Genomic DNA, 24,024 nt, shown 5'->3' with positions numbered 1-24,024 from the left:
GACATTACTCAGCAACTCTGTACTTCCGGTACACTCGGTGAAGGAATCTTGAAGAACTGAACAATTATATTAAGACACTTTAAGCTTTTAAATTTGCGGATTGCAACAATTATTTCTTGACACCAACTTAACTGATTTTTGAATGTGGTAAACGTAATTTATATATATTTAATTGATACATTAGTAATATTGTAGTTTATATTTGGTTATAACACACATAAAAAAGGGAGGTGATAATTAATTAATTATTTAGATATAGATATTTGATTATAGGCATTGATTAGATTGAATTAAATAATTAATTGTGATTAATTGTGATTATTATAGATTAACTAATTAATTATTGTATAGTAAGGTTATATATCTATATTTAGATTTGTAAGTATTTGAAATATTATTTTATAACACTATTTTGAGATTTGGGATTCTATAGCATTTATACAGGTTAATATTATTTAAATTAAATAGAGGAATTTGATATATTATTAAGAATTACAAATCCAGATATTTGATTTAGAAATTAGCTGTAAAAGTGCTCTGGAAAATATATATATATTGATAAGAGAGGTTAATCCTGTAACATATCATATTATTTAGTGTAGTGGCCATTTATAGTTGATATTTCTTAATAGTGAATGTTAATTTGGGACAACATATTTAATATAATACAAAAACAAAAACAAATTTTACAAGAAATGACCTCCGTCACTAATACAATGCTTAAAACTGGAAAGAAGACTTCTTCAATACAAACAACTTCAATGCCATCAACCTCAGTGATGGCACAAAAGACAACTGAAGAAACTTTATCTGGAGAAAAACAACCTATCATCACGAATGCCAATATTCAATCGACCCTTCTTACTTTACAAGAGTCCATGCTGAAGCTTCAGGAAATAGTGGTAAAAAATCATATCGAATCGGGGTTTCGGTTTGTCGGCTTCATGAGCGGTAGGGATTCGCGAAGCTGCGCGATCCCTGCCGCGCTAGCCGTTTTGGGGCTCCGACCCGGACGGGTGCGGAGCAAGGCTGCCCTGCAGGGGTAGCTGAAGGTAAGGGGATCCGGAGGAAGGGTTTGGGGTGTTGCAGACCCCTCCCTGGCCGGCAGAACCCCTGTTACCAGGACGGTGCAGCGGCGGTCCGCAATGGCCGCCACAAAGAAGTTGACAGCCGGGCAAGTATGCGCAGGAGGAAGAAGAAAGTTATTGAAAGTGAAAGTTCTTCTTGGTCGACCCAGGGCTTTGAGATTTATCTAATTTAATTCCTGGAAAAGATGGTTTTCTGATGATTTCTTCCACAAGAGAAAAAAAGCGGCTATTTTGAGGTGCTGAAGGAAAGTTTCTCCCTCCCGACGGAATTAAGCCGGAAGGAGAGGATAAAGAAAATATATAAATTTGGATCTTGTTGGAGGAGATGCCTTGAAGACTTGAGGACAGAAATACAATCTTAATAAGGCTTTAAAATATAGACTTGGATTCTTTTTTTTTTATTTGTTTGATACCACCCTGGAAGAGGAAGGGGAATTTTGGCTTGCTTGGATTTATTGAGGATTGTGGATTTTGGGATTGTTTTGCCTTTCTCTCGGAATATTTGGTTGGTGTAAGAAGAAAGAGGAATAAAGAAAAGAAAAGATTTATTTATAATGGCTTTCCTTTTTGATGACCTGAGGGATGAATATGAGCAAACAAAAGCAGCCTGCAAAGATGGCATGGGAAAAGCTTTTCTATTTCTAGAAATGGCGCTGGTCAATTACCAACAGACAATGGAACAGATGGAACGGAAGAAGAACAACAAGGAAGAGACGAAGACGCCATCTTCATTGAATCCCAAAACTTATCTAAGGAAGAAGGAAGGAAGAGAGCAAGGAAAATGAAGGACTTAAGATCTAAAAAAACATTTGAGAAAGAGAAAAATATGATGCAAAGTAAATATAATGATAATAAACAAGAGAAAAAGGAACACAACAGAGAAGGGATCCCAGCAAGGCAGAGGTTAGAAGAAGAAGGGGGTAGGAAGATTTGGTGGGGAAGAAAGAAAGGGGAAAGGCGGAGAAAAGCCTCAAAGTTTTAAAACTGGATGGGAGAAGAGGGATTTTTTTAGAGACAAAGGATGAAATATAATTTTCTGTAAGAAAGATTCTGCTAAGGTACAGAAGATGGTATTGTAACTTTTATATTTGAAATAGTAAATTAGAATGGTTTAAGATTTAATAAGAAATTAAAATGTTGAAGTTTTTAAACAATGATTGATTTTTAAAATGTAATAAAATATCGAAGGAAAGGAGGATACAATGTATTTAAACATTTTTGGTGGATAGAATGTACCAAGCAGAACCAAATTGGGTATTTGTTATGCTGAATGTTAATTTTACTAACTTAGGGGAGGATAGAAAGGCATCATACTCTGATTAGTGATTTCAGGAGAAATTTTTTATTATAAGAAGAGATAGAGGGATAAATGAATGGGCAAAAGATACAAATTTAATGATTTAATTAAGATGGATTAAATAAGATAGAAATGTGAAGAGTGATATGTGCTATTATTTTAGCCCATGCAAAGAGAGGTAACTGGGGCCAAGGTACTTTACTAAAAGATTTTTTTTTTATGTTTGTTTGTGTTTGTTTGTGTTTTATGAGAATATTGGGGAAATTATTGTAGAAAGACAGGGAAAGATTTAATATGTAATGATTTGTTTGTTGTTGAAACTTTTAATAAAACTTGTTTAAAAAAAAAAAAAAATCATATCGAATCAAGAGCTGACACAAATGAACTAAAAGAAGAGATGGGAAACTTAAAGGCAGAAATGAAACTAGACATCCTAAAGCTGGATCAAAAAATGGAAACAATACAGCAAGCACTAGAAAGGAATGAATCAACAATAAAGGAGGTTGAGAAAAGAACGGAAAAAACAGAAAAGAAGCTGGAAATGGTTGGTCAGCAATTAAGAAATGTGAGTAAAGAAATGGACAGCTCCTTGGTATATTTGGAAATGGATAAGGCCGCAGCATATCTAAGATTCCAAAATATAATGTAATCTAAAGAAGAGGACTTAGAACAAGTGATGGCAGGAATATTAGCAGACCTATTGGAAAAAGATAAGGATGATATTCTGAAAGAGTTAGACGAAGTATACAGAGTGAGCACAAATTATGCAAGACGACATAAACATCCAAAAGAGGTCCATGTGAGATTTGCCAGAAGGAAAGCTCGAGATATTATATACAAAATTTCTAGAGAAGAAACAATTACATACAAAGGGAAAGAAATCTTGGTGCTTAAACAAATCCCAAGAAGAGTGAGAGAGCAGAGGCGAGGTTATAAATTCTTGACGAACCAATTAAACCAAAAAGGTATCATATTTAGATGGCTAATCCCAGAGGGAATGCTAATCACTTGGGAAGAAAGAAAAATTAAAGTAGACTCCGTGGAAAAAGCCCAAGAATTCTACGAACAATTGATAGGCCATGAAGAATCGAGTAGTAGAGACGAGTTAGAAATGAATTCGCAAGACAACCAAGACTACTAAAAAAATAGAGATGGGAATTGTAGGAATTTAAAAAATAAACAACATCAAGAGAGAGAAGAACCGAAGACGCACAATCAGCCACAAAGAGAGACAGGAGTAACTACAAGACAAAGAGCAAGAGTCAATTAGGTGATGGATGAAGAAAAAAAATACTATCAATTAACATAAATGGCCTAAACTCTAGGATAAAAAGGAAAAGAATATTAACCAAATTAATTAAACAAAATGCAGATATAATATGTTTACAGGAAACTCATATAAGGAAGGAAGAAGAAAAATATTTAGAATGCCCCAAGCTAGGGAATTTGTATACGTCACCAGCAGATTTTAGGAAAAAGAAAGGGATAGCAGTATATGTGAAAGACGATATGAAAGCAGAGCCAATTTGGATAGACCCCAATGGAAGAATTCTGATGTTACAAATTTGGATTAAATCAATTCTAATTCTACTGGTAGTAATCTATGCCCCTAGTGATAAACAAAAGGAATTTTTTAAACAATTACATGAGAAATTAGTGGAATTAGATAAAAGGAATATTTGTATCTTGGGAGATTTCAATGCTATTGTGGACCACCAGAAAGATCATAGTAGTGGGGGGGTGGGGAGAAGAAAAAAAGAGAACTACCAAAAACATGTGAAGAAATAATGATTGAACTAAATTTGATAGACATGTGGAGGAAATTAAACCCTGCGAAAAAGCAATTTACATTTTATTCCAACCCTCACCAATCATGGACACGAATTGATATGGTGTGGATGAATGATGAATTAGTAAATGAATTAAAAGAGATTGAAATCTTACCAAACGAATGGGCAGATCACAACCCGATTCAGATAGTGTGGAAAGGCAGGAAGAAACCAAGGAAAAGGTGGACAGGTAATTAAAGAGAAAGAATTTATGAATAAACTTGACAATGAATTAGACTATTTTTAAAAAGAAAATAATAATGAGGCAACTACGAAACAGAATATTTGGGATACAATGAAGGCAATAATAAGAGGCATAATGATACATACACTGCTAAAAGAAATAAAGAAAAATATGCCCAACAAAATAAATTAGAACAAAGAATAAAAGAATTAGAAATTCAGCTGCAAAACACCCCAAAAGATTGCAAATTGAAAAAACAGATGATAATAACTAAACATAAATTAAATTTAATCAAACAAGAAGGAATGGTCTCAAAGTTGAATACAGCCAGACAGATATTTTTTGAACAGGCCAATAAACCAGGAGGGTGGTTAGCCTATAAACTTAAAAAAGAAAAAACAAAAAAGATTGATCTACCAATTAATAGATGAGAACGGGGATGCCCAACAAGGGATAGAACAGAAAAAAGAAATTGCATGCAATTTTTTTGAAGATCTTTATAAAAAGAAGGAGGTAAATGAGGATATGATAAGAAACTATTTGGGTATTACTAAACATAAAATAATTAAGGAGGAGATGAAGGAAATGTTAATTAGAGATATTACGTGGCCCGAGTAAAAAGCAGCAATAGAAAACCAAAAGAACAATAAAACCCCAGGACCCGACGAGATACCAGGGGAACTTTATAAAAAAATAGGAGAACAAATAAGACCTCTTATGGTGGAGGTCCTTCTAGCAGCAAGAATGCCAGATTCATGGAAGGACACATTGATATCGTTGATTCCGAAAGAAGATTCAGATTCATGACATATACAAAACTATAGACCAATTTCCCTGTTAAATACTGATTATAAAATATTTACTACAATTATAGCAAATAGATTGAAAAAAATATTGAATGAATATATACATAAAGATCAAAACGGATTTCTTCCTAATAGACAAATCAGGAATAATTTAAGGATAGTATTAAATGTTTTGGAATACCCAGGAATAAAAGGACTAAAAATTAAAAAAGAAGAATATAAACTCCAGTTATTTGCGGATGATATGGTATTTTTCATAGAGGAACCAATTGAAACAGGTCAAGAATTACTGAAAGAGATCAATTTGGGGAAGTTGCAGGACTTAAAATTAATAGGGAAAAAATGAAATTAATAACTAAAAATTTAACAGAAAAACAAAAACTAAAATTGGAAAGGATAATGGGATTACAAATAGTAAAAAAAGTTAAATACCTAGGAATTCAGATGATGGCTCAATGCAAAACTCTAATGGAAAATAATTATAATAAATTATTACAGCAAGTTAAAAAAGATTTAGAGATATGGGTTAAATTGCAAATCTCCTTATTAGGGAGGATTGCCACTATAAAAATGAATATTCTGTCCAAATTTATTTACTTATTCCAAACAATACCAATAAAAATACATAAAAATTACTTCGTGGAACTTAACAAGATAATCACCAAATTTATCTGGCAAGGGAAAAAACCGAGGATAAACCTAAAGGCAATGCAAGATATGAAGAGCAGGGGAGGTATGGCACTCCCAAATTGGGAAATATACTATAGTGCAGCCTCCTTACTCTGGTTGAAAGAGTGGGTAAATCTGTCAAATAAAAGGATCTTATTTTTAGAAGGCCATGATTTACAGAGGGGATGGCATGCATATTTTTTTTTGGAACAAATTTTATTAATTTTAAAGACAAACAAACCATCATTAACCACTGAATACATAAAACCTCTTTCCATTATTAATTTTACAAGTCAAGTAAAATATTATTTTATACAACATAATTCTGTTTTACACCATTTCCATATGGACATATAAATATCTCTTAGCAAATTTCTCATTATTTCTCTTTTGGTATTCAATTTCATTATTATTATTGTTATTTTCTATATTTATCCAATTTATAATCATCATCTACATTTCTCTCTGACTTGATTACCATTATTCTCATCGAACATTCCTCCGAGGTTTTATTAATTCTCAAACAAACATGAACACACAAAACACAAAAATATAAAACTTCTTTTAAGAAAGTAGTTTGGCCCCAGATTACCTCTCTTTGTATGGACTCAATTAAATTCGTGCTCATCTTATATACCATTACCTATCTTATTTACCACTCTATATCTTCTATATAACTTCTCCCCGCTTTTCATTCTTCTTAATTCTATTTTATTTAATTCATTTTAATTTAAATCATTGTATTTGTATTTTTGTCCATTCTTTCCAAATTATCCATTTATCTCATTCCCTACAATAAAAAAAAAAAAAAAGGATTTCTCCTGAAATCACTGATCAGAGTATGATGCCTTTCTATCCTCCCCCTAAATTAATATTTAAAATAACGCCTAGTACCCAATCTGATTCTGCTTAGTACATTCTACCTGCTAACTTTTAAAAAGAGAAAAAAATAATAAGTCCAAAATAATTAATATAATTAGATAATAAATCTAAATGTTAAATCTTATAACATTCCAATTATCTATTTCAAAAAACAAATGCTAGAATAACAAGTTTATAGTAAAATCAACACAATGGTCAATTAAACTCTTTAATTAAACTTAATATTTTAAACATTTCTTTTAATATTTTATTAAATTTTAAAGTCTATCATTACTAAACATTTCAATATTTTAATCTTTTATTAATTCTTATAACATTCTAATTTTCTATTTCTAATACAAATACTACAATACCATCTTATGTACCTTGCAGAATCTTCTTTTTTAAAGAAATTATACATCACCCTTTATCCCTGAAAAAAATTCCTTTTTTCCCATCTTGTTTCATACCTTTGTGGCCTCCCCCTTTCCCTTCCTTTCTTATCCCACCTGGCCTTTTTACCTCCCCCTCTAATAACCTCCGCCTTTTAGCTTCCCCTCTCTGTTGTATTCCTTTTTCTTTGCTTAGTAACATTGTGTTGATTTTGCATCTTATTTTCTCTTTCTTGAGTGTTTTTTTAAGTCTTAAGTCCTTCATTTTCCTTCCTCTCTTTCTCCTTTCTCTCTTAATTAAATTTTTAGATTCATTGAAGATGGCGTCTTCTTCTTGTTCTTGTTCTTGTTCTTCTTCTTCTTCTTCTTCTTCTTCTATTTCCTCCATCTGTTGTTGTGTTTGCTGATAAATAGCAAGCGCCATTTCTAAAAAGAGAAAGGCTTCCTTCACAGCGTCCTTGCTTTCTTTCTTTATTTTTCCATATTCCTTAAGTTCATCAACAGGTAAAGCCATTGTAAATCTTTTCTTTGTTCTTTTTCTTAAAGCAACCAAAATGTTTCAAAAGTTAGAACAATTCCCCAAAGTCCCAGAGACATCAGTCCAAACAAAGCACAAAGTTCTCACTTCTCTTCCTGGGGTGGTATCAATAAAAGGAAAAGAAAAAAAGCCCAATCTGTATTTTAGAGCCTTGTTACAATTAATTTCCAGTCTCAAAATCTTCAAGGCATCTCCTCCAGCAAGATCTTAATATTTTTTTGTCCTCTCCCTTCCCACTTATAACAAGAAGCCAAGTTTTTACCTTTTATTAAAAAAAGACAGGTTTCTCAATGGCCATTTGTTGATTCCATAGGGAAGGAGAGTAAACTTTCCCTTTCAGCACCTCAGTTTTGCCGCTTGAAATTCTCCTCTGGAAACAAAGTATCATTCAAGAAGTCATAGTTTTCAGGATTAGGCGTCTCTTAAAGTCCTGGGTCAGCCAAAAAACTTTCTCTTAGAATCTTTCTCCCCTCTTCCTCCTGCTCAGTCTTACCCAGCTGCCAGCTTCTTTGTGGCGGCCATTACAGACCGCCGCTCGACCGCCTTGAGAAAAGGGGGTTTAGCCAGCTGGGGAGGGGGTCTGCAACACCCCCAAACCCCTCTCCGGATCCCCTCTATCTTCGGCTGCCTCTATGGGGCAGCCTTAGCCTCCAGGTCCATCAGGATCGGAGGCACCAAGATGGCTAGCGCCACAGGGATCGCGCAGGATCGCGAATCCCTGCTGCTGGCGAAGCTGACAAACCAGAAGTCCGGGATGGCATGCATTTTTATGGGACATTGGGAAAATTAAGCAGAAGTATTTCCACAGACATATAATTAGAGATTCCTTATTGGCTAATTGGAACAACAACAAAAAAACATTATTTAAAAATCCCAATTTGGATCTCAACGATGGAGGCAATGATACATCCAAATAATCTAGATCTTAATAAAATGATAAAATACAAAGACCTTCTTGATGTGCAAGGAACTTTAAAATCATGGCAAGATCTCCAAGAACAGGGGGGCTACAAGTAGACCGGTGGGCTTACTTGCAAATTCAAAATAGATATAGCCAGGACAAGAAAAAATTTGGAATTTATACTAAGGCACAACAAATAGATAAAATTGTATTAAGTCCAGATAAACAAAATATAACTAAATTTTATAATTATTTCCTAAAGACGGAATTAGAAGAGGAAGTAGTCAAAGGCAATATGATAGCTTGGAGCAGAAACATAGGACATAGCATTACATTATTAGAATGGGAAAAGGTTTGGACAAGGAATAATAAAATTACAAGATCAGCAGCATATAAAGAAAATGCCTATAAAATGTTTTATAGATGGCATCTCTCACCCTTGAGAATAGCAAAAATGTCTCCTAACATGAATCCGAATTGCTGGAAATGTAAAAAGAAACAGGGAACATTTTTTCATATGTGGTGGTCCTGCACTGAAGCCCAGAGATACTGGCATAGGATAAAAAAGTGGTTAGAGGAAATAACAGCGGAGCAAATTGAATTAAAACCAGAATTCTTCCTATTGGGGATATTTAATCGACAAATTCCTAAAAATGACAAATATATAATACTGCATATTCTTACTGCAGCCAGAATAACCTTTGCACAGTGTTGGAAACAAGCAGATATTCCAACAGAGGAGATGGTTATACAGAAGATAACAGCCTGTGCAGAGATGGACAAGTTAATCTTAGCACTTAAGGAAAAAGAAACATCAGAATATTATAGAAGCTAGGAATGCTGGTATGACTGGATAGAGCAAAAGTAGAAAATATATTAGTAAATAATGTAAAATGTAAATCATAATTATATATTTGCAATAAGATGTATTTGTAAATGTATCACCAATATTGATAACAAACAAGGAACCATAGACTGTCGATAGTAGAATTGTTATTTTTTTAATCATTTTCCTTTTTTTATTTCTTTTCTTTCTTCTTCTGTGTGTTGTGTTTGTTTGATATTTTGGTTTTGTAATCAATAAAGTTTGTTTTAAAAAAATAAAGAAATAAAATCAAGATATACTTATCCAAGTAGATTAGATGATTCCTTCTCCAGCTTCTACCTCTCTTGGTTCAGAGGTCCGACGCTGCCAAAGGCAATTCACACCTTTTTCCCCCCTTTCTATTAGCTGTTTTAAATCTTTTCTTAAAAATTCTTTAAAATATTAATCCTGGGGGTACTTTCCATTTAAATATATCATCCCATTCCTCCTACTGTTTGCTTCTTTCTCTCCTGCACAAGCTTATTCCAGTCTCATCTTCCCCTTCAGGGTGGCCATTTTAGGCCACCGCTTCAGACGTCTTCAGTAGGGAGCAATTGCCAAGCTGGGGAGGGGATTTGTGACTCCCCTCTACCCGGATGATGGTCTCCCCTTCCACCGCTGCCCCTACAAGGCGGCTTTTGCCCCAAATCTGGTCGACCGGGGCTCTCCGATGCTGAAGCACGGACCAAAGCCACACACAATCGCGGTCAGCAGTCCATCTTCGGAGAAGCTCAAAACCGGAAGAACAGTCCTCCAATATTTGAGGGGCTGCCACAGGGAGGAAGGGGTCAAGCTATTTTCTAAAGCACCTGTAGGCCAGACAAGGAATAATGGATGGAAACTGAACAAGGAGAGATTTAACCTGGAAATAAGGAGAAACTTTCTGACAGTGAGAACAATCAACCAATGGAATAACTTGCCCTCGGAAGTTGTGGAAGCTTCATCACTTGAGACTTTCAAGAAGAGTTTGGACTGCCATCTGTCAGAAATGGTACAGGGTCTCCCGTTTGGGCGGGAGGGTTGGACTAGATGACTTATAAGGTCCCTTCCAACTCTGATTATCTGTTATCTGATCACCATTTCTAACCTTCCCTGCTAGCTTCCGACAAGCAAAATTACTCTGGGAAACCAGATTCACTTAATAAGCACACGATTTGTATAATACTTCAGTAAGACTCCAGCTTAACAATTGTGGCCAAAAAAAGGTCATAAAATGGGGTGCAACTCACTTAACAACTGTCTCGCTAATCCACAGAAATTTTGGGCTCCATTATGGTCGTAAGGTGAGGACTATTTCTAAATAAGTCAAATATGCTCACTTATTTGAGTTCTTTGCATCTAATTCCACATTTCTGTAATACAATTTAACTAAAATATCATCTGCCCAGTCTTGTTATTATTGTTAAATTTCAATGTCTCCTGGGAAATTTAGAAAAAAGAAATTTGATTTGCAAATGCATAGATCATGCAGGAAGGATGTTCTGACAGGCATTAATCAATATGCCCAAGATCATGTCTTGACGCTGAAGTTGTATTAAAGTTGTCACTTTTAATTCAAACAATGTTGTGTCCATGGAAAGTGAGAATTAAGAGGCCATTTAAACATAATTAAATGAAAAGCCATGTCCAGCATTACTCTGAGAAACTCCTCTGCAATGTAAGCTATCGTATTAAAATTGTCCATGGAATGTGACTGTTTTGTCAGAATGAGTAATAACAGGCACTGTGATATCACAATGCAAGCGCAGCTCCTTACATGTATGCAGTACACAAAAGGGGTGGAGTTTATATTGGTTGTGATCAGGGGTGGGATTCAGCCGGTGTTACAACCGGTTTGGTGACTGTTTTGCACGTGCACATGTAAAAAAACCTTAAGCTGTGCCACCTGAACAGCTAAAAAGCAGTGCACGGAGGTGTACAGCATTTAAAAAGCCTCTTTTTTCCTGCTTTTTCAACCTCAGCTGTGCCGTGCAAAGCAGCTGAGGTTGAAAAAGCAGGAAATAAAGGACAGGTAAGAGCCCGGGCAGGCGGGTGGGCCAAACAGTAGCAAACACCGAACCGGTTCGGTGTCTGCTGCTCTTCAGAGCTACCGGTTCTTTAGAACCAGGCAGAACCAGTAGCATCCCACCCCTGGTTGGACTAGGCTGAAGCCACCATACCTAAAAGTGGTGAAGGCATGTTAACAGAGTGGGCAAAAGCCAGGAAAAGTTCCTGGGGTGTGGGGGGAGGAAACAGGTCATTAAAGGATAAAGGAGTTGGGCCTGCATGGGAAGCCCTTCCCCACCACCTCTGGGGGATAAAAAGAGGTCCTGAAGCTTGCCCAGACTTTTAAGATGTTTTTGGATCCCAGACTTAGCAGCTTCCTTCCTTCTGGCTAGTGCCTGGCAACCTGGGAGTGGACCAGTGATGGGATTCTATTTTTTTTACTGCTGGTTTTGTGGGTGTGGCTTGGTGGGTGTGGCTTGGTGGGTGTGGCAGGGGAAGGATACTGCAAAGTCTCCATTCACCCCACCCCACCCCACTAACCTGCTTTCCAGCTCCATTCAGCTGGGGGAGGCAGAGAATAGATGGGGGTGGGGCCAGTCAGAGGTGGTATTTGCCAGTTCTCTGAACTACTCAAAATTTCCACTACTGATTCTCCAGAACTGGTCAGAACCTGCTGAACACCACCTCTGGAGTGGACACTGGGAAAGTGTGGATGAGAGAGAGAGTGTGTGTATGTAAGAGCAAAAATATATCAGTAAAAGTTTGCTGCATTTTTAAATTCACTGGGTCTCTGTGTATTTTAAAGAATCGTTTGTGCCTCAGTGCTCAGTTGATTTGGGATCGATGTGGCAGTTTTCCAAGGCCTGGGAATGTGTGAATGAGGTACCATAAACTTAACCAGAGAACACAGTTGTGTAACAATGCTTGCTTTGTCTTTACTTTATCTTCCCCTCAGTGGATGCCTATGTATTGTATACTATCACAAATATCTTAGTAGTGAAGCTTCTTCATGCAAAATCTGGATATTAGAATAGAAAGGGCTAAACAGTGATCTATTAGAAAGGAGTTCTAAAAAGCTGGGCCCAATGCTGAAAAGGCTGTTTCCATACTCATAATAATGCATTTCATTAGTGTAAAAGAGGACTCAAGAAAAGCATTGTTTCAATATCTTTCATTAGCTTTATTTAGCTGAACTTATGGTACAGGTAGTCCTTGACTTATGATGATTCATTTACCCCGACAGTTCAAAGTTATGATGCTGCTGAAAAAAGTTCAAAAGCACTTATGACCAATTCTGCACTTATAATATCATAGCACCCAATGGCCCTGTGATCACCGTTTGGGCCATTCACTTAATGCCCACAGCAATTCAATTAATGATCATTGTAAAAAATGGTCATCAATTTGGGCACAACTCAACTTACAATCATCTCACCGCACCATAGAAATTCTGGCCCTAATTTCGGTCATAAGTCAAAGGCTACCTGAAGTGATGTTCCACTTGACCTCACTTTGGAACCTGCATCTTCCAATCCGTTGATTTTGAACAGTTGTATCTCTTTTCTTGCAGATCACATGAATGCAAAATCACACTGGATGTTATCAGCACTTTCAAACTATGGTAAAAATCAATGCCAATATTTCTTCTGGGACCCACATAGGTTGAACTGGCCTAAATCAATGTAGTTTTGCACATCACAGTCCTAGGAAAATACACAGACTGTCTTAAAAAAAGCATTAGTCCTCATTCTTATTCAGACGTTTAATATTTTTGTATGGTAATGTAGCCAGAGGCTAAACACATCACACAAAGCTTTCTCCCATAGGTCTCTTCTTTGGCATTGATAAGTCCTCTTTACATTGTCTCACCAGATGAGAAACAGAGAACTGGGATTTCCCAGTTGTAATATCCTACTTTAATCTCCAGAAAGACTAACTTACTGTATTATGTCATTGACCATGATAACTCTGATGTCTAACAATAGACATCTGTAAGAAGAAGCTGTGCTGAATCAAAAGCCTCTCTGCTTTGGTATTCTGCTTTTAACCTTTGCAAACTGAATGCCTGTGTAAAGATTTCAAGCAGTTGTACAGATGCAATATCCATATATCACGTTGCCCCTAGCGCTAATAGAACCAGGGCTCTCCAAACTTGGCAACTTTAAGACTTGTGGAGTTTAACCTCCCAGAATTCTCCAGCCAGCATTGAGTTGAAGTCCACAAGTCTTAAAGTTGCCAAATTTGGAGACCGTGACTTAGGGCATTATTGGTCAGAATGGTTTGGGGAGATGGGAAAAAAAGAATCCTGAGAGAGCTTTAAGTTGCCTATCACTGATATGAGCACTTCAAAAAACGGTTAAGAATCAAATCCAAGGGTTTGCTAGATCATTCTTTACTCTCAGATCTTTTAATTGTATTTTGCTTTGTTCTTTCCTTAAGAGTACAAGCAGCCGCCATCCTGCTTCCAAGCAAACATGGAATGTGTGAATGATGAAGTCTGCAACAAGCAGTTGTCTTTATATCTCCAAGTGTGCCAAATAAACGGAAGCTCCTGTGATATAAACCGATGCCGGGCAGCCTTACATGCTTTCTATACCAATATGCCTTTTCAAGTGGCTCAGATGCTGACCTTTTGCGACTGTATGCAGTCAGATGACAACTGCCATCAATCCAGACAATTCCTCCATGGCCATCCATGTGCCATCCAAATGGTCCCAACACCTAGCTGTGTTCATGTGATGCAATTGTGTCGGGAAAACAAGCTTTGCTGGTATGCATTTTTGCTTGCATGCTGAAGTGGGCTTAAGATGAAAATACACAAATGGTCTATTAGTCTATTTTGATGACAGTGCCTAATGTTTCCTAAATTTTCAAGATTAAAAGTATTGCATGGTATAGACAGGGGTTTCCAACCTTGGCAACTTTAAGACTTGTGGACTTCAACTCCCAGAATTCCTCAGCCAGTAAAGCTGGCTGAGGAATTCTGGGAGTTGAAGTCCACAAATCTTAAAGTTGCCAAGGTTGAAGACCCCTGGCTATAGAATTAGTTGAGGTTAACATTATTATTTCTCTGTGATTTAAGTCTTCCTTTTAATCTTCTCTAATTTATGAGCTTCAGCAGGACATTTTATATAAATAAGCACATTTTATATAAATAAGCACATATATTAAACAAGCACATTTTAATTGTTCATCAATGTGAATCACATACATTTAATCTTAAGCGGCTACCCTTTCTCCATCCCATGCATTCTTTTAATAAGAGAAGTTGCTTCCCCACCCCACCCCCCAAATATTCTTTCAGGCCATTTACAACTGGTAGTCCTCCACTTACAACCATTTGTTTCGTGGCTGTTCAAAGTTACAATGGCAAGAAAAATAATAATTTACAACTGGCCCTCCCCCAACTGTTGCAGCATCCCAACAGTTACATGATCAAACTTTGAGGGGCTTGGCAATTGGAAGGTACTTATGATAGTTGTAGCATCTTACGATGCCATTTCCAGTCTACCTCCAATGAGCCAAAGCAGTCAGGGAAGCCAGATTTGCTTAAGGGCCACATGATCCACGTCACATTTGCAGTGATTGGTTTAAAAATCATGGCAAAAAGATCATAAAATCAGGTGCAACTCACTTAACAGCCATCTTGCTTAGCAACATAAATTCTGGACCCATTTGTGGTGGTAAGTGGGGGACAACTGTAATCCTTTCCAGCCCAAATACAGTACAACTGATAACCCATTGCTTGAAATAATTGTGAAATTATAAGTAAAATGCAGTATGTTGAATAGGGATATTCCTCATTTTAGTTCTTGTAAGAGATTCCTGCTCTGCTTTCCTTCCATCCACTCTCATGTGTCCCATGCTTGATTATTGCACATCACAATCAAAATGAACCTCTAATATCTCTATATTTATGCTCCCCTTGCTCTGTCTTGTGTTTCCAAAGGAGCAAATATGAGGCGTTTACATCAAAGTGTTTAAAACATGTCAGCCAAGACTGCCTTGAAGAAAACTCCTGCCTCAAGACTTGGAACGCCATTGACCCAATTTGTTCAGAGAGCGTCGACTGCAGAGCTGCTTATGTGGACCTGTGGGGATCCGTCCTTCGAGTCAAGTGTACCTGTGAGGCCGCATCACAAGCTGAGAAGTCTGTGTGCCAGTGGTTCCATCGTATACTCCATGGCAAGGTTTGCTTACGTAAGTCGATCTGGTCAAGCCTTGACATGGTTTACTTTTAACTCAGAAGGTAGCATCATCTGCTTCAGATCTAAGCTTGGAGACCAAGTAGGGCCAGGCCAGGTTAGTCCATGGATGGGAGACTCCTAAGAAATAGCAAGCTCTTTGTTACACCAGGAAGTGGAAAGCATTTCCCAAAGAAAGCAACAGAAAATTGCTTCTCTACTATTGCTCTGTATATTGTATGTAGCTGCTCGTGAAGTCACCAGAGCTGAGCTAAAGCTGGAAAGGATTCTTTTAACTTGGTGCAATCATTCTGTGTCTTCCTGGGAGGCCCTTCCTTGTAGGGGATGATAGATGGAGAAATAGAATGAATGGGCACCAAAGTGAAAGTTAGCGATCACCTCCATTTTTGACTCTAGTTCAGGGTGTCAAACTCACAGCGTCATGGCGGTGTCACGTGATGTATCGGGACTTTTCCCCCTTTCGCTAAACCAGGTGTAGGTGTGGCCAGCATGTGATGCATCCGGTCCACCGGCTGGGAGTTTGACAGCCCTACTCTAGATCTACTCCACAGTTGTTTCAGCTCTGTGGCCTAAAGCCATATCACCCCTCAAAAATGACATTTGGGGGAATATCCCTCAGGATAAACAAAAATGTCCCTCCCCCAGCCATGTTTGAAGCACACAGGCACTTGTTCCACACAAAATCGGGGTTCCAGCTAACAGATTTCAATTTCAGCATTTTCAGCATTTAAGATCAGTGCTGGAGAACCCTACAGATGTGGTCTATTTTTAAAGTCAAACAGCCTTAAAGCCATGGGTCTTGGTTCCTAATTGACTGCTTGCAATGCTTGTACTCACAAACATTTCGAATACTACATATACCGTATTTGCCGGCGTATAAGACGACTGGGCGTATAAGACGAGCCCCAACATTTCCACTCAAAATATAGTTTTGTTATATACTGCCGATAAGACACCCCCACTTGGAGGCATGCTTTTCAAGGCAAAAAGTCGTCTCATACGCCGGCAAATACGGTAAGTTGTAACACTTGGGGTATTCTGGATATAATTCTTGATTGACACCCCCAACCCCTTTCCCCCAAACTTACAAAGCCACCAAAATGCTTTAGAGAGGCAGCTTCGCCTTTCTCAGGCTGGCACTCAATTCCTCTCCCTTTCTTTGTGACAGCCCCCGTGCGTGCGTGCCATCGGGACTCCAAGGGTGGGGATGGACAGCTGCCAACTCACTCACTCACTCTCTCTCTCTCTCTCTCTCTCTCTCTCTCTCTCTCTCTGTGTGTGTGTGTGTGTGTGTGTGTGTGTGTGTGGAGGGTAATTCGGCCTATCTCTGGCCTCCGCCGGTTTTAAGGTCGCTTGGCCGGTTCCCAAGTCGCAAGCGCGCTGGCCGGGAGACGCGGCGCCGGGTGGAAGCTCGGTGCAGGGAGGCAGATCTTTTCTCTTAAGCGGGAGGGGAGGAGGGACAAGAGGAGGGACGGGACGGGACAGGGGGCGGGAGGAGGGCGCTCGCCTTCTTCCCCCACCCACCGGACCCTTTTCTTCCCAAGGGGACCCTGGAAAGCAGCTCGGGAGCTGGGTGGCCCTGCCCAGCGGGGTCCCATCAGGAACTTCCTGAGGACATCCCCCCCGCCCCAAGCACAGCCCTCCCGGTCTTTCAAAGAGGGAGGGAGAAGCGGGAGGAGCAAATTGCCGCCCCCCGCCCGCTGCCCAGAAGGAGGGGCGCCACAGTCCACCCCCACCACCTTCTCCCCCCCACTCCCTGGGCCATTACGCGGCTCGGGGCTGGCTGGGCGAAGCGGCCCCGCCAGAGACCCTCCCTCCACCCCACCCCACCTCCAGATTGGCCTCCCGCAAGCGCCCGAGCCGGGCGGAGGGTGGGTGGGTGGGTGGGAGGAGGAGGAAGAGAGACTCCGGCTGGGCTTGAAGGGGCCGCAAGTTGCGGAGCTCCGCCCGTCGCTCTTGCACCGAGTGACAATGTATTTACGGCATAAGACCCCCACTTGGAGGCATGTTTTTTAGGGCAAAAGTCGCTCTTATACGCCGGCAAATACGGTATGTGGAATAGAATCACACTTTACTATGAGGGCACCTTTGTGAAGAGAAGCAATGCACATGTGAAGGGTCCCATTTGATTTCGGAGTGGCTACCCTTCAAAAGGTAAAAACAAAATGTGATCCAATTTATTTTAAAAACAAATTTAATTGAAATTACATGATGCTCGTTAAACAGATTTAACTGCTTCTCATGCATAAAAACATTAGAAGTTACCATTTGGAGGGATGCTGGGAATTGCACTCAAAAATTTGAGAGGGCCATATCAAAAAATGTATGGTCTCAAGTTGTGCAAAGAAACCATCTGAATAAGCACTTAAAAGTGGGGATTCGGAGATCTGGAGGAGTTGCATTTGAATTGGGGTTTATACAACTCCATAGGATGAGAACCAGAATTCAAATATGACAAAATCAGAATCTTAATCAAGTGGATAAGGTTCAAGAAGGAAGGATTTAGCAGGAGTGCTATTGACACAAGTAAATGTACCACTAAATGATATCAGATAACATGTCATTAACAACTTTTATCTCCTTTAGCACAGCATAAGACCTGCACAAATCATTTCTTGCTTGGAAATGTAAATAACCAGTTGATAGGGAGAGACAACTAGAGCTCTCTCTACAGTGTGTGTGTGTGTGTGTGTGTGTGTGTGTATGTGTGTGTGTTACTTTGATGTATTATGTAATGTCATCTCTATTATTTTTAACAGTTTATTAAAAATATTACGTACTTAATATTGTAATAAACCCTAGTAACTTCCAAGGAAGTTTAGACATGTTTTAGAAGTTACAGCTGAGAAGCTCATTTAAATCCACTCTAATGGAATTGTACAGTAAATAATCCTTCTCCCATCTGATAAAGTAGGAGTATGATTGTATTACTAATACAAACTAAATATTCTTATTTTATTTGTGTACTGTAACTAGATTACAGCTAGATAATTACAGCTAGAATCTCTTTCTACTTCTAGAAAGTAGAATTATTATGTCTACTTCTGAGACATAATATGTAACAAACTGTGCCTGAGGCTTTTTTTTTTGGCCAAAGCATCTATATAATCAAAGGAAGCAACATCATATTTGGGGAGATAGAAGTAAACATGAGGTTTGCAAAAATAAAAAAATAAATAATTCCTTCATATTTTTTTATTTTTATTTTGAAGAAAGAGGTTTCCTAAAACAACTCCAGGAGATTTTGGGAGGCGGGGCAGAGAGAACGGGGAACAGTGAAAGGAGAGAGAATGGAAAGGAGTGATCAGGCTGGCTGGCAAGCATCCAATGGAAAAGCACGCCATGAGGCCATACCAGGATGTCCTTTCTACTCACTTTCACACCGTCTCGTTTTTATATTCTCTCCTGTTTAAAGGCCAAATATCAGGTGGAGGCGCTGACCTTTACACATCACAGATAGAACTCCCTGGAAAAATACTTCCTGTAACTGGCGAACAGTCTTTGTTTTACGGTAAGCTGGACTTTCAAAAAGAAAGGAAACCTCCATTTCTGCCACGGACCCTGGAGGTTTACAAAGGATGAAGTCTGCAGAGGGAAGAGCACAGGTGATGCTAGAGGTATAAGGGGGGAGGGGGCAAGAGGCTGCTGAAACCAGCCCTGTTCTGGTCCTTGTTCCTATCTGGAAGGAGAGAAGGGTTAGGCCACTTTACATTCAAGAGAATGTAAATGTCTTCAGTTTAAATGGAGAGTGGGATCATTTGCCTGATCTTTCCCTACGGATACCCTTCACCAAATGCTGGTGTTTGGTCTGGGACTCTTAATCTGGCATGTGCTGATATAGTATTACTGTTCTTGGGATGTTGTTGGTTATATGCTGCCCGGTTCCCAGCAATTCAGGGAGGATGGCAGACAGCCATGGTACTTTATAGCCTCATCCCTATGTGTGCGTGAGAAAGAGAGAGAAAGAGAGAAAGGGAGACAGAGACAGAGGCATAGGGAGAGACATTTAGCTGAAGCACCTGCTCATCTGCAAATTTGCAAGGAAATAGTATATACTCCTGGCTGATTCATGCAATGAAATTTGCAATTTAAATATTGCTATTACATTGGATGCACTTTAACTTTTGTTTTCCCACTTTAATTCTAGATGACACAATCATTACTATTCTATTCGTCTCCTGCATCATTCTTATCCTGGGAATAATCCTTTTGGCTTTGTTAAAGACCAGGTAATTTCTGCAAAAGGCAGTCTCCGATGTATTGCATTTTCCAGGTTAGGGAAAAGACTCAACCGCTTGTTTCTCTCACCATACACCCCTTCCCCGATATCTAGCCATTTTTATCTATGGTTTCCAAGAAAATGGTGACATCTTGATGGGGGCCAGTGAAAGAAACAAAGAACTACTTAGAACAAGTATGTGTAAAGTTGAATAATCAACATTTAAAAACTGGTATTCCATACCTGGCACTCACAGGTCTATTTCTAGCCTACCTAACTTTGTTATTTTAAATTTAATTTTAAGTTTTAAATGAATTGTAAAGCCTCTATTACCTCTTTCGATCAAATATGGGCTGAATACAAATTAGTGGGTAGCTGCGATGTACTGCATTGTTAGGAACTATCACTGCCTGCCCCCCTTCAAAAGGCAAAGCTGGGGTAGTAGAGAACTTCCTAGGATACTACTACTGGTGGGGCTCTCCTTTTCAAATGCAAGCAGCCATTTATTGAAAGGAGTCATAACATGGTCTCCAAAATGCTTCCACCCAGCCTGGCTTACCATAGGGGGAAGGCAATCTGTTGCCTCCTAAATAATTTGGACTACAGATCCCATCAGTTCAAGCTAGCATTGGCGATACTCATAGAATATGGGTATTCTGCAGGGCATCCAGTGGTAATACTCAGAATATGGGCCACTCTGCAGAATGGTCTAAATAACAGCACATTATCATCCTGACATATCAGATAAAGTGCATTATAGCTACTATTCATGCTAATGGACCATAAATAATAATAATATAGGAACATTTACAACTCCACTTTCCCAGATACAGAGGCACATTTAAGCTAATGTTAAGCACTGTTTAATCCTACTTATTTCAATGAAAGAAGATAGGTTTAATTCCCTTTTAAGAATCAATGAGACTTAAAAGGGCTTGTGACTAGATCCTGCCCAAAGTTTACCCAGCTATCGATTTTAGCCAAGCAGAATGAAGTGCTCAGGCTACCTGGTCCGTTAATGCAACACCTGTTTGTTTGTTTTCAGAGCTTGCACAGCCGTTTATCTGCCAAAGAAAATTTCCTCCCAGGTGCATTTATCGGAGACGCTCCCAAGCCCTTTTATCAGAAACAATTCAACAACTCTGGATTATCCTCTGGGCCAAAAATGCTCATTCTGACTCCTGTAGTAAAGAGGCCATTTTATTGTGTGAAATCTCTTTGGAGAAAAAAAAAAAAACTGGGAAGGGCAGAATCCATAACCATAATCATTGGCAAATATTGGGCAATCTATAACATATATCTAGAATTCTTTTTCTTCCTTGTAGCATTTGACTGCCTAGCCTATTTGTTTTAGAATTAAGCTACATAAGGACACAGCATTATACTGAGTATAGAACAGTATCTTATCTAGAAAATACATGTTCCTGAGCTTTTGTTTGCTAAGATAGCGTGAATCGAAGAGCAGTGGCAGGTTTATAGACAGCTAGTTTGACATAATGGTTGACAAAAGATAAACCTCCTTTCCGAGGCTATTGTAACTTTGAATGGCTGTTAAACAGCTGGTCATAAGTCAAGGATTACATGTAGTTAATCACTGATAAGGTCTATGGATATATTGCAAACATTACCCAGAAGAGTTTATAAGCTAAATAATCTAAGAGCCAAACTGAAATCTGAAAGATACACCTAAAGGTGGTAAAAGTGCACATTTAGCAAATCGGTCATTTTTTCTGATTGCACCCTAGTTCATTTAATCATAGCAAAATGAGCCATTACTTTGAATGAAGACAAGTAATTGATTATTCTTCCTGTTTGTTTACTTGTTTGTTTCTTATTTGTTTGCTTTTAAGATACACATACCGGTAGAATTCTCTGTCACTTTTAGGTCAATGGCAGCAAACAATTCTTGGTGTGCATTTGTTCAGGAATTTTCAGCTGTTTTCACTAAAACAAATGGTCAAAACTTCATAGACTGTTGTGTATGAAGTACTAGTACTATGAAAGGTTTGAAGGATCAGATTACTATATACAGGCAGCCTTCATTTATTGTCCACTTATGAAATGACTCTTTGAAGTTCCACAACTTTGTTGAACCAGATGTACTTACAATCAGTTAGTTTTGGCCATAACAGTATCACCACAATCATGATTGTGATTTGTGTGCTTAGCAACCAGCTCACAATTACAATGACATAGCATCTGGGGGTGGGGTTTCCCATGATTCCCATTGGCCAACTTCACTATCAGTATCAGAGGTTGGCATAAGACAAAACTTATTCTAAAGATGGATTTTTCCTTTTATTTTACCAGACGTTTTCTGACTTTACAGTTTGAGACTTAGAATTTGTCTCCAAATCCAAAGGGGCCTTACACAAAATTCCCCTGTGGGTAGAACCTATTCTACCAGCAATGATAACCATGGAGAATCATTTCAAGGCATTGTGAAGAGTCTGGTGGTTGTTCTTGCCAGCTGCAGTGGAAATAATGTCTCTCTTAAAACCTGTTAGATGTCTGTCAAACCTGTTCATGTCAGTGACGCTGTCCATGTTCCTCTTAATCCAACAAAGAGGAATGGTGAGCATCTCCTACTCACTGTTAGAACAAATGAAGGACAAATCTCTACTGGTATGGAACTGATCGTAGTGAGGAGCTTGAGCTCTACATTGTAATTGCTTCCATGGATCATTCATATGTGGAAGTGAGTCGGCCTAAACCCTTTGTGTAACTTGGTCTGCAAGTAGGAAAATCAGGTCCTTACTATCCTCCCTTTCACCTCCAGTACAACTAGCTATATGTATGCTGACATATAATTTGTTTTAATTTCTGAAAACTCATGCAGAGAAGAAATCTGTCTCCAATGTTACTTAAGATAAACTCATTCTTTGGGTGAGTCGCTGCTCATAATAGCTGATTGGAAGTGCTGATTAACAATAATTAATGGTAAATATATTCTCTTCAGGTAATTATAGACCAGGAGTGTCAAACTCGCGGTGTCACATGATGTATCATGACTTTTTCCCCTTCACTAAACTGGGTGGGGGCGGGACCAGCAGATCTGGCCTGCGGGCTGTGAGTTTGACACTATAGACCAATAACATCAACTCTGAATGGAAAGTACATTCAATAATTATTGATGTCTTCTGCCCAGATGGTTTACTTATAATTGATTATATATTTTGGAGGATACCTTGTATTTTTTTCATATCCTAAGATTTCATATCTTAAGATACAGACTTGGTGAAAATAATGAATTGATGTACAGGATGTCCTCAACTTACAACCACAATTGAGCCCAAAAATTATATTGTTAAGTGAGACCTTTGTTAAGTGAGTTTTGCCCCATTTTATGACCTTTCTTGCCACAGTTGTTACGTGAATCACTGCAGTTGTTAGGTTAGCAACATGGTTTTCAAGTGAATCAGGCAAGGTGATCAACCGACCCCGGGACACTGCAACCATCATAAATATGAGTCAGTTGCTAAATGTCAGAATTTTGTTAATGTGATTGTGGGGGCCACAACGGTCATAAGTGTGAAAAACAGTCATGTCACTTTGTTTTAGTGGCATTGTAATTTCAAACGGTCACTAAATGAACTGTTGTATGTTAAGGGCTACCTGTATTTAGTGAAATAATAATAGTGAAATGTTTACATGGTCTTTCTTTACAGCCAACAATTACATCCTCCAATTATTTTTCATCCCAAGTCCCAATTCTCACTGGGAATTTTTCCAGGAAAACTGAAAAAGTAGGCAAACCGTTCCTCTTCTTAACAGAGTTGTGTATGAGACAGACATAACTTCCTGTATGAAAAACAGAGATTCAGAAAAGAAGTGTTGGGAAGGTATTTTTTGTATAATTTGTTGTTCATGGCGCTTTATAAAATACTGGCCCTTTTTCAGTTTACAAGGACCGAAAAATGCTTTCTGTATCTGAACTGATGAGATTGTAGAAAGACAGAAGTGATTAAACAGCTTTTCCTGAATAACCTACAGTAATTAGCATGCTCAATTGCATTCAATTTCTTTGTGATGCCACCACCGAAGAAAATCCAATATAAGGAACATGATCTAAACATTTCCACTTTTGGCTTTAAGGGACATATTCTTGATCCACTACTGTGGGCGAAATAGATAGCATGGATATATATATATATATATACTCTATAATCCTAAATCCTAAAATG

The 24,024-nt window shown here is 38.4% G+C and overlaps 1 protein-coding gene across 1 annotated transcript in view; it reads left to right on the top strand.

The window, feature by feature from the left end:
- GFRAL (GDNF family receptor alpha like) overlaps positions 1-22,826 on the top strand; it is a 35,686-nt gene extending 12,860 nt beyond the window's left edge. Inside the window, exons 5-10 of the mRNA XM_026665118.2 lie at positions 12,987-13,037; positions 13,856-14,186; positions 15,366-15,616; positions 19,037-19,132; positions 19,769-19,850; positions 20,886-22,826. Of these exons, the coding sequence (XP_026520903.2) occupies positions 12,987-13,037; positions 13,856-14,186; positions 15,366-15,616; positions 19,037-19,132; positions 19,769-19,850; positions 20,886-21,018 (944 nt within the window). The 3' untranslated portion in view covers positions 21,019-22,826. The remainder of the gene's footprint in view (positions 1-12,986; positions 13,038-13,855; positions 14,187-15,365; positions 15,617-19,036; positions 19,133-19,768; positions 19,851-20,885) is intronic.
- Positions 22,827-24,024: the final 1,198 nt, after the last annotated feature.

Source organism: Notechis scutatus, chromosome 1 (genome assembly GCF_049901735.1).
Source record: "Notechis scutatus isolate UNSWTSFEM ecotype Mainland chromosome 1, rNotScu1.2, whole genome shotgun sequence".
Taxonomy (NCBI): domain Eukaryota; kingdom Metazoa; phylum Chordata; class Lepidosauria; order Squamata; family Elapidae; genus Notechis; species Notechis scutatus.
Note: the sequence above shows the minus strand (reverse complement) of the source record. Positions and strands in the feature narration are given on the sequence as shown.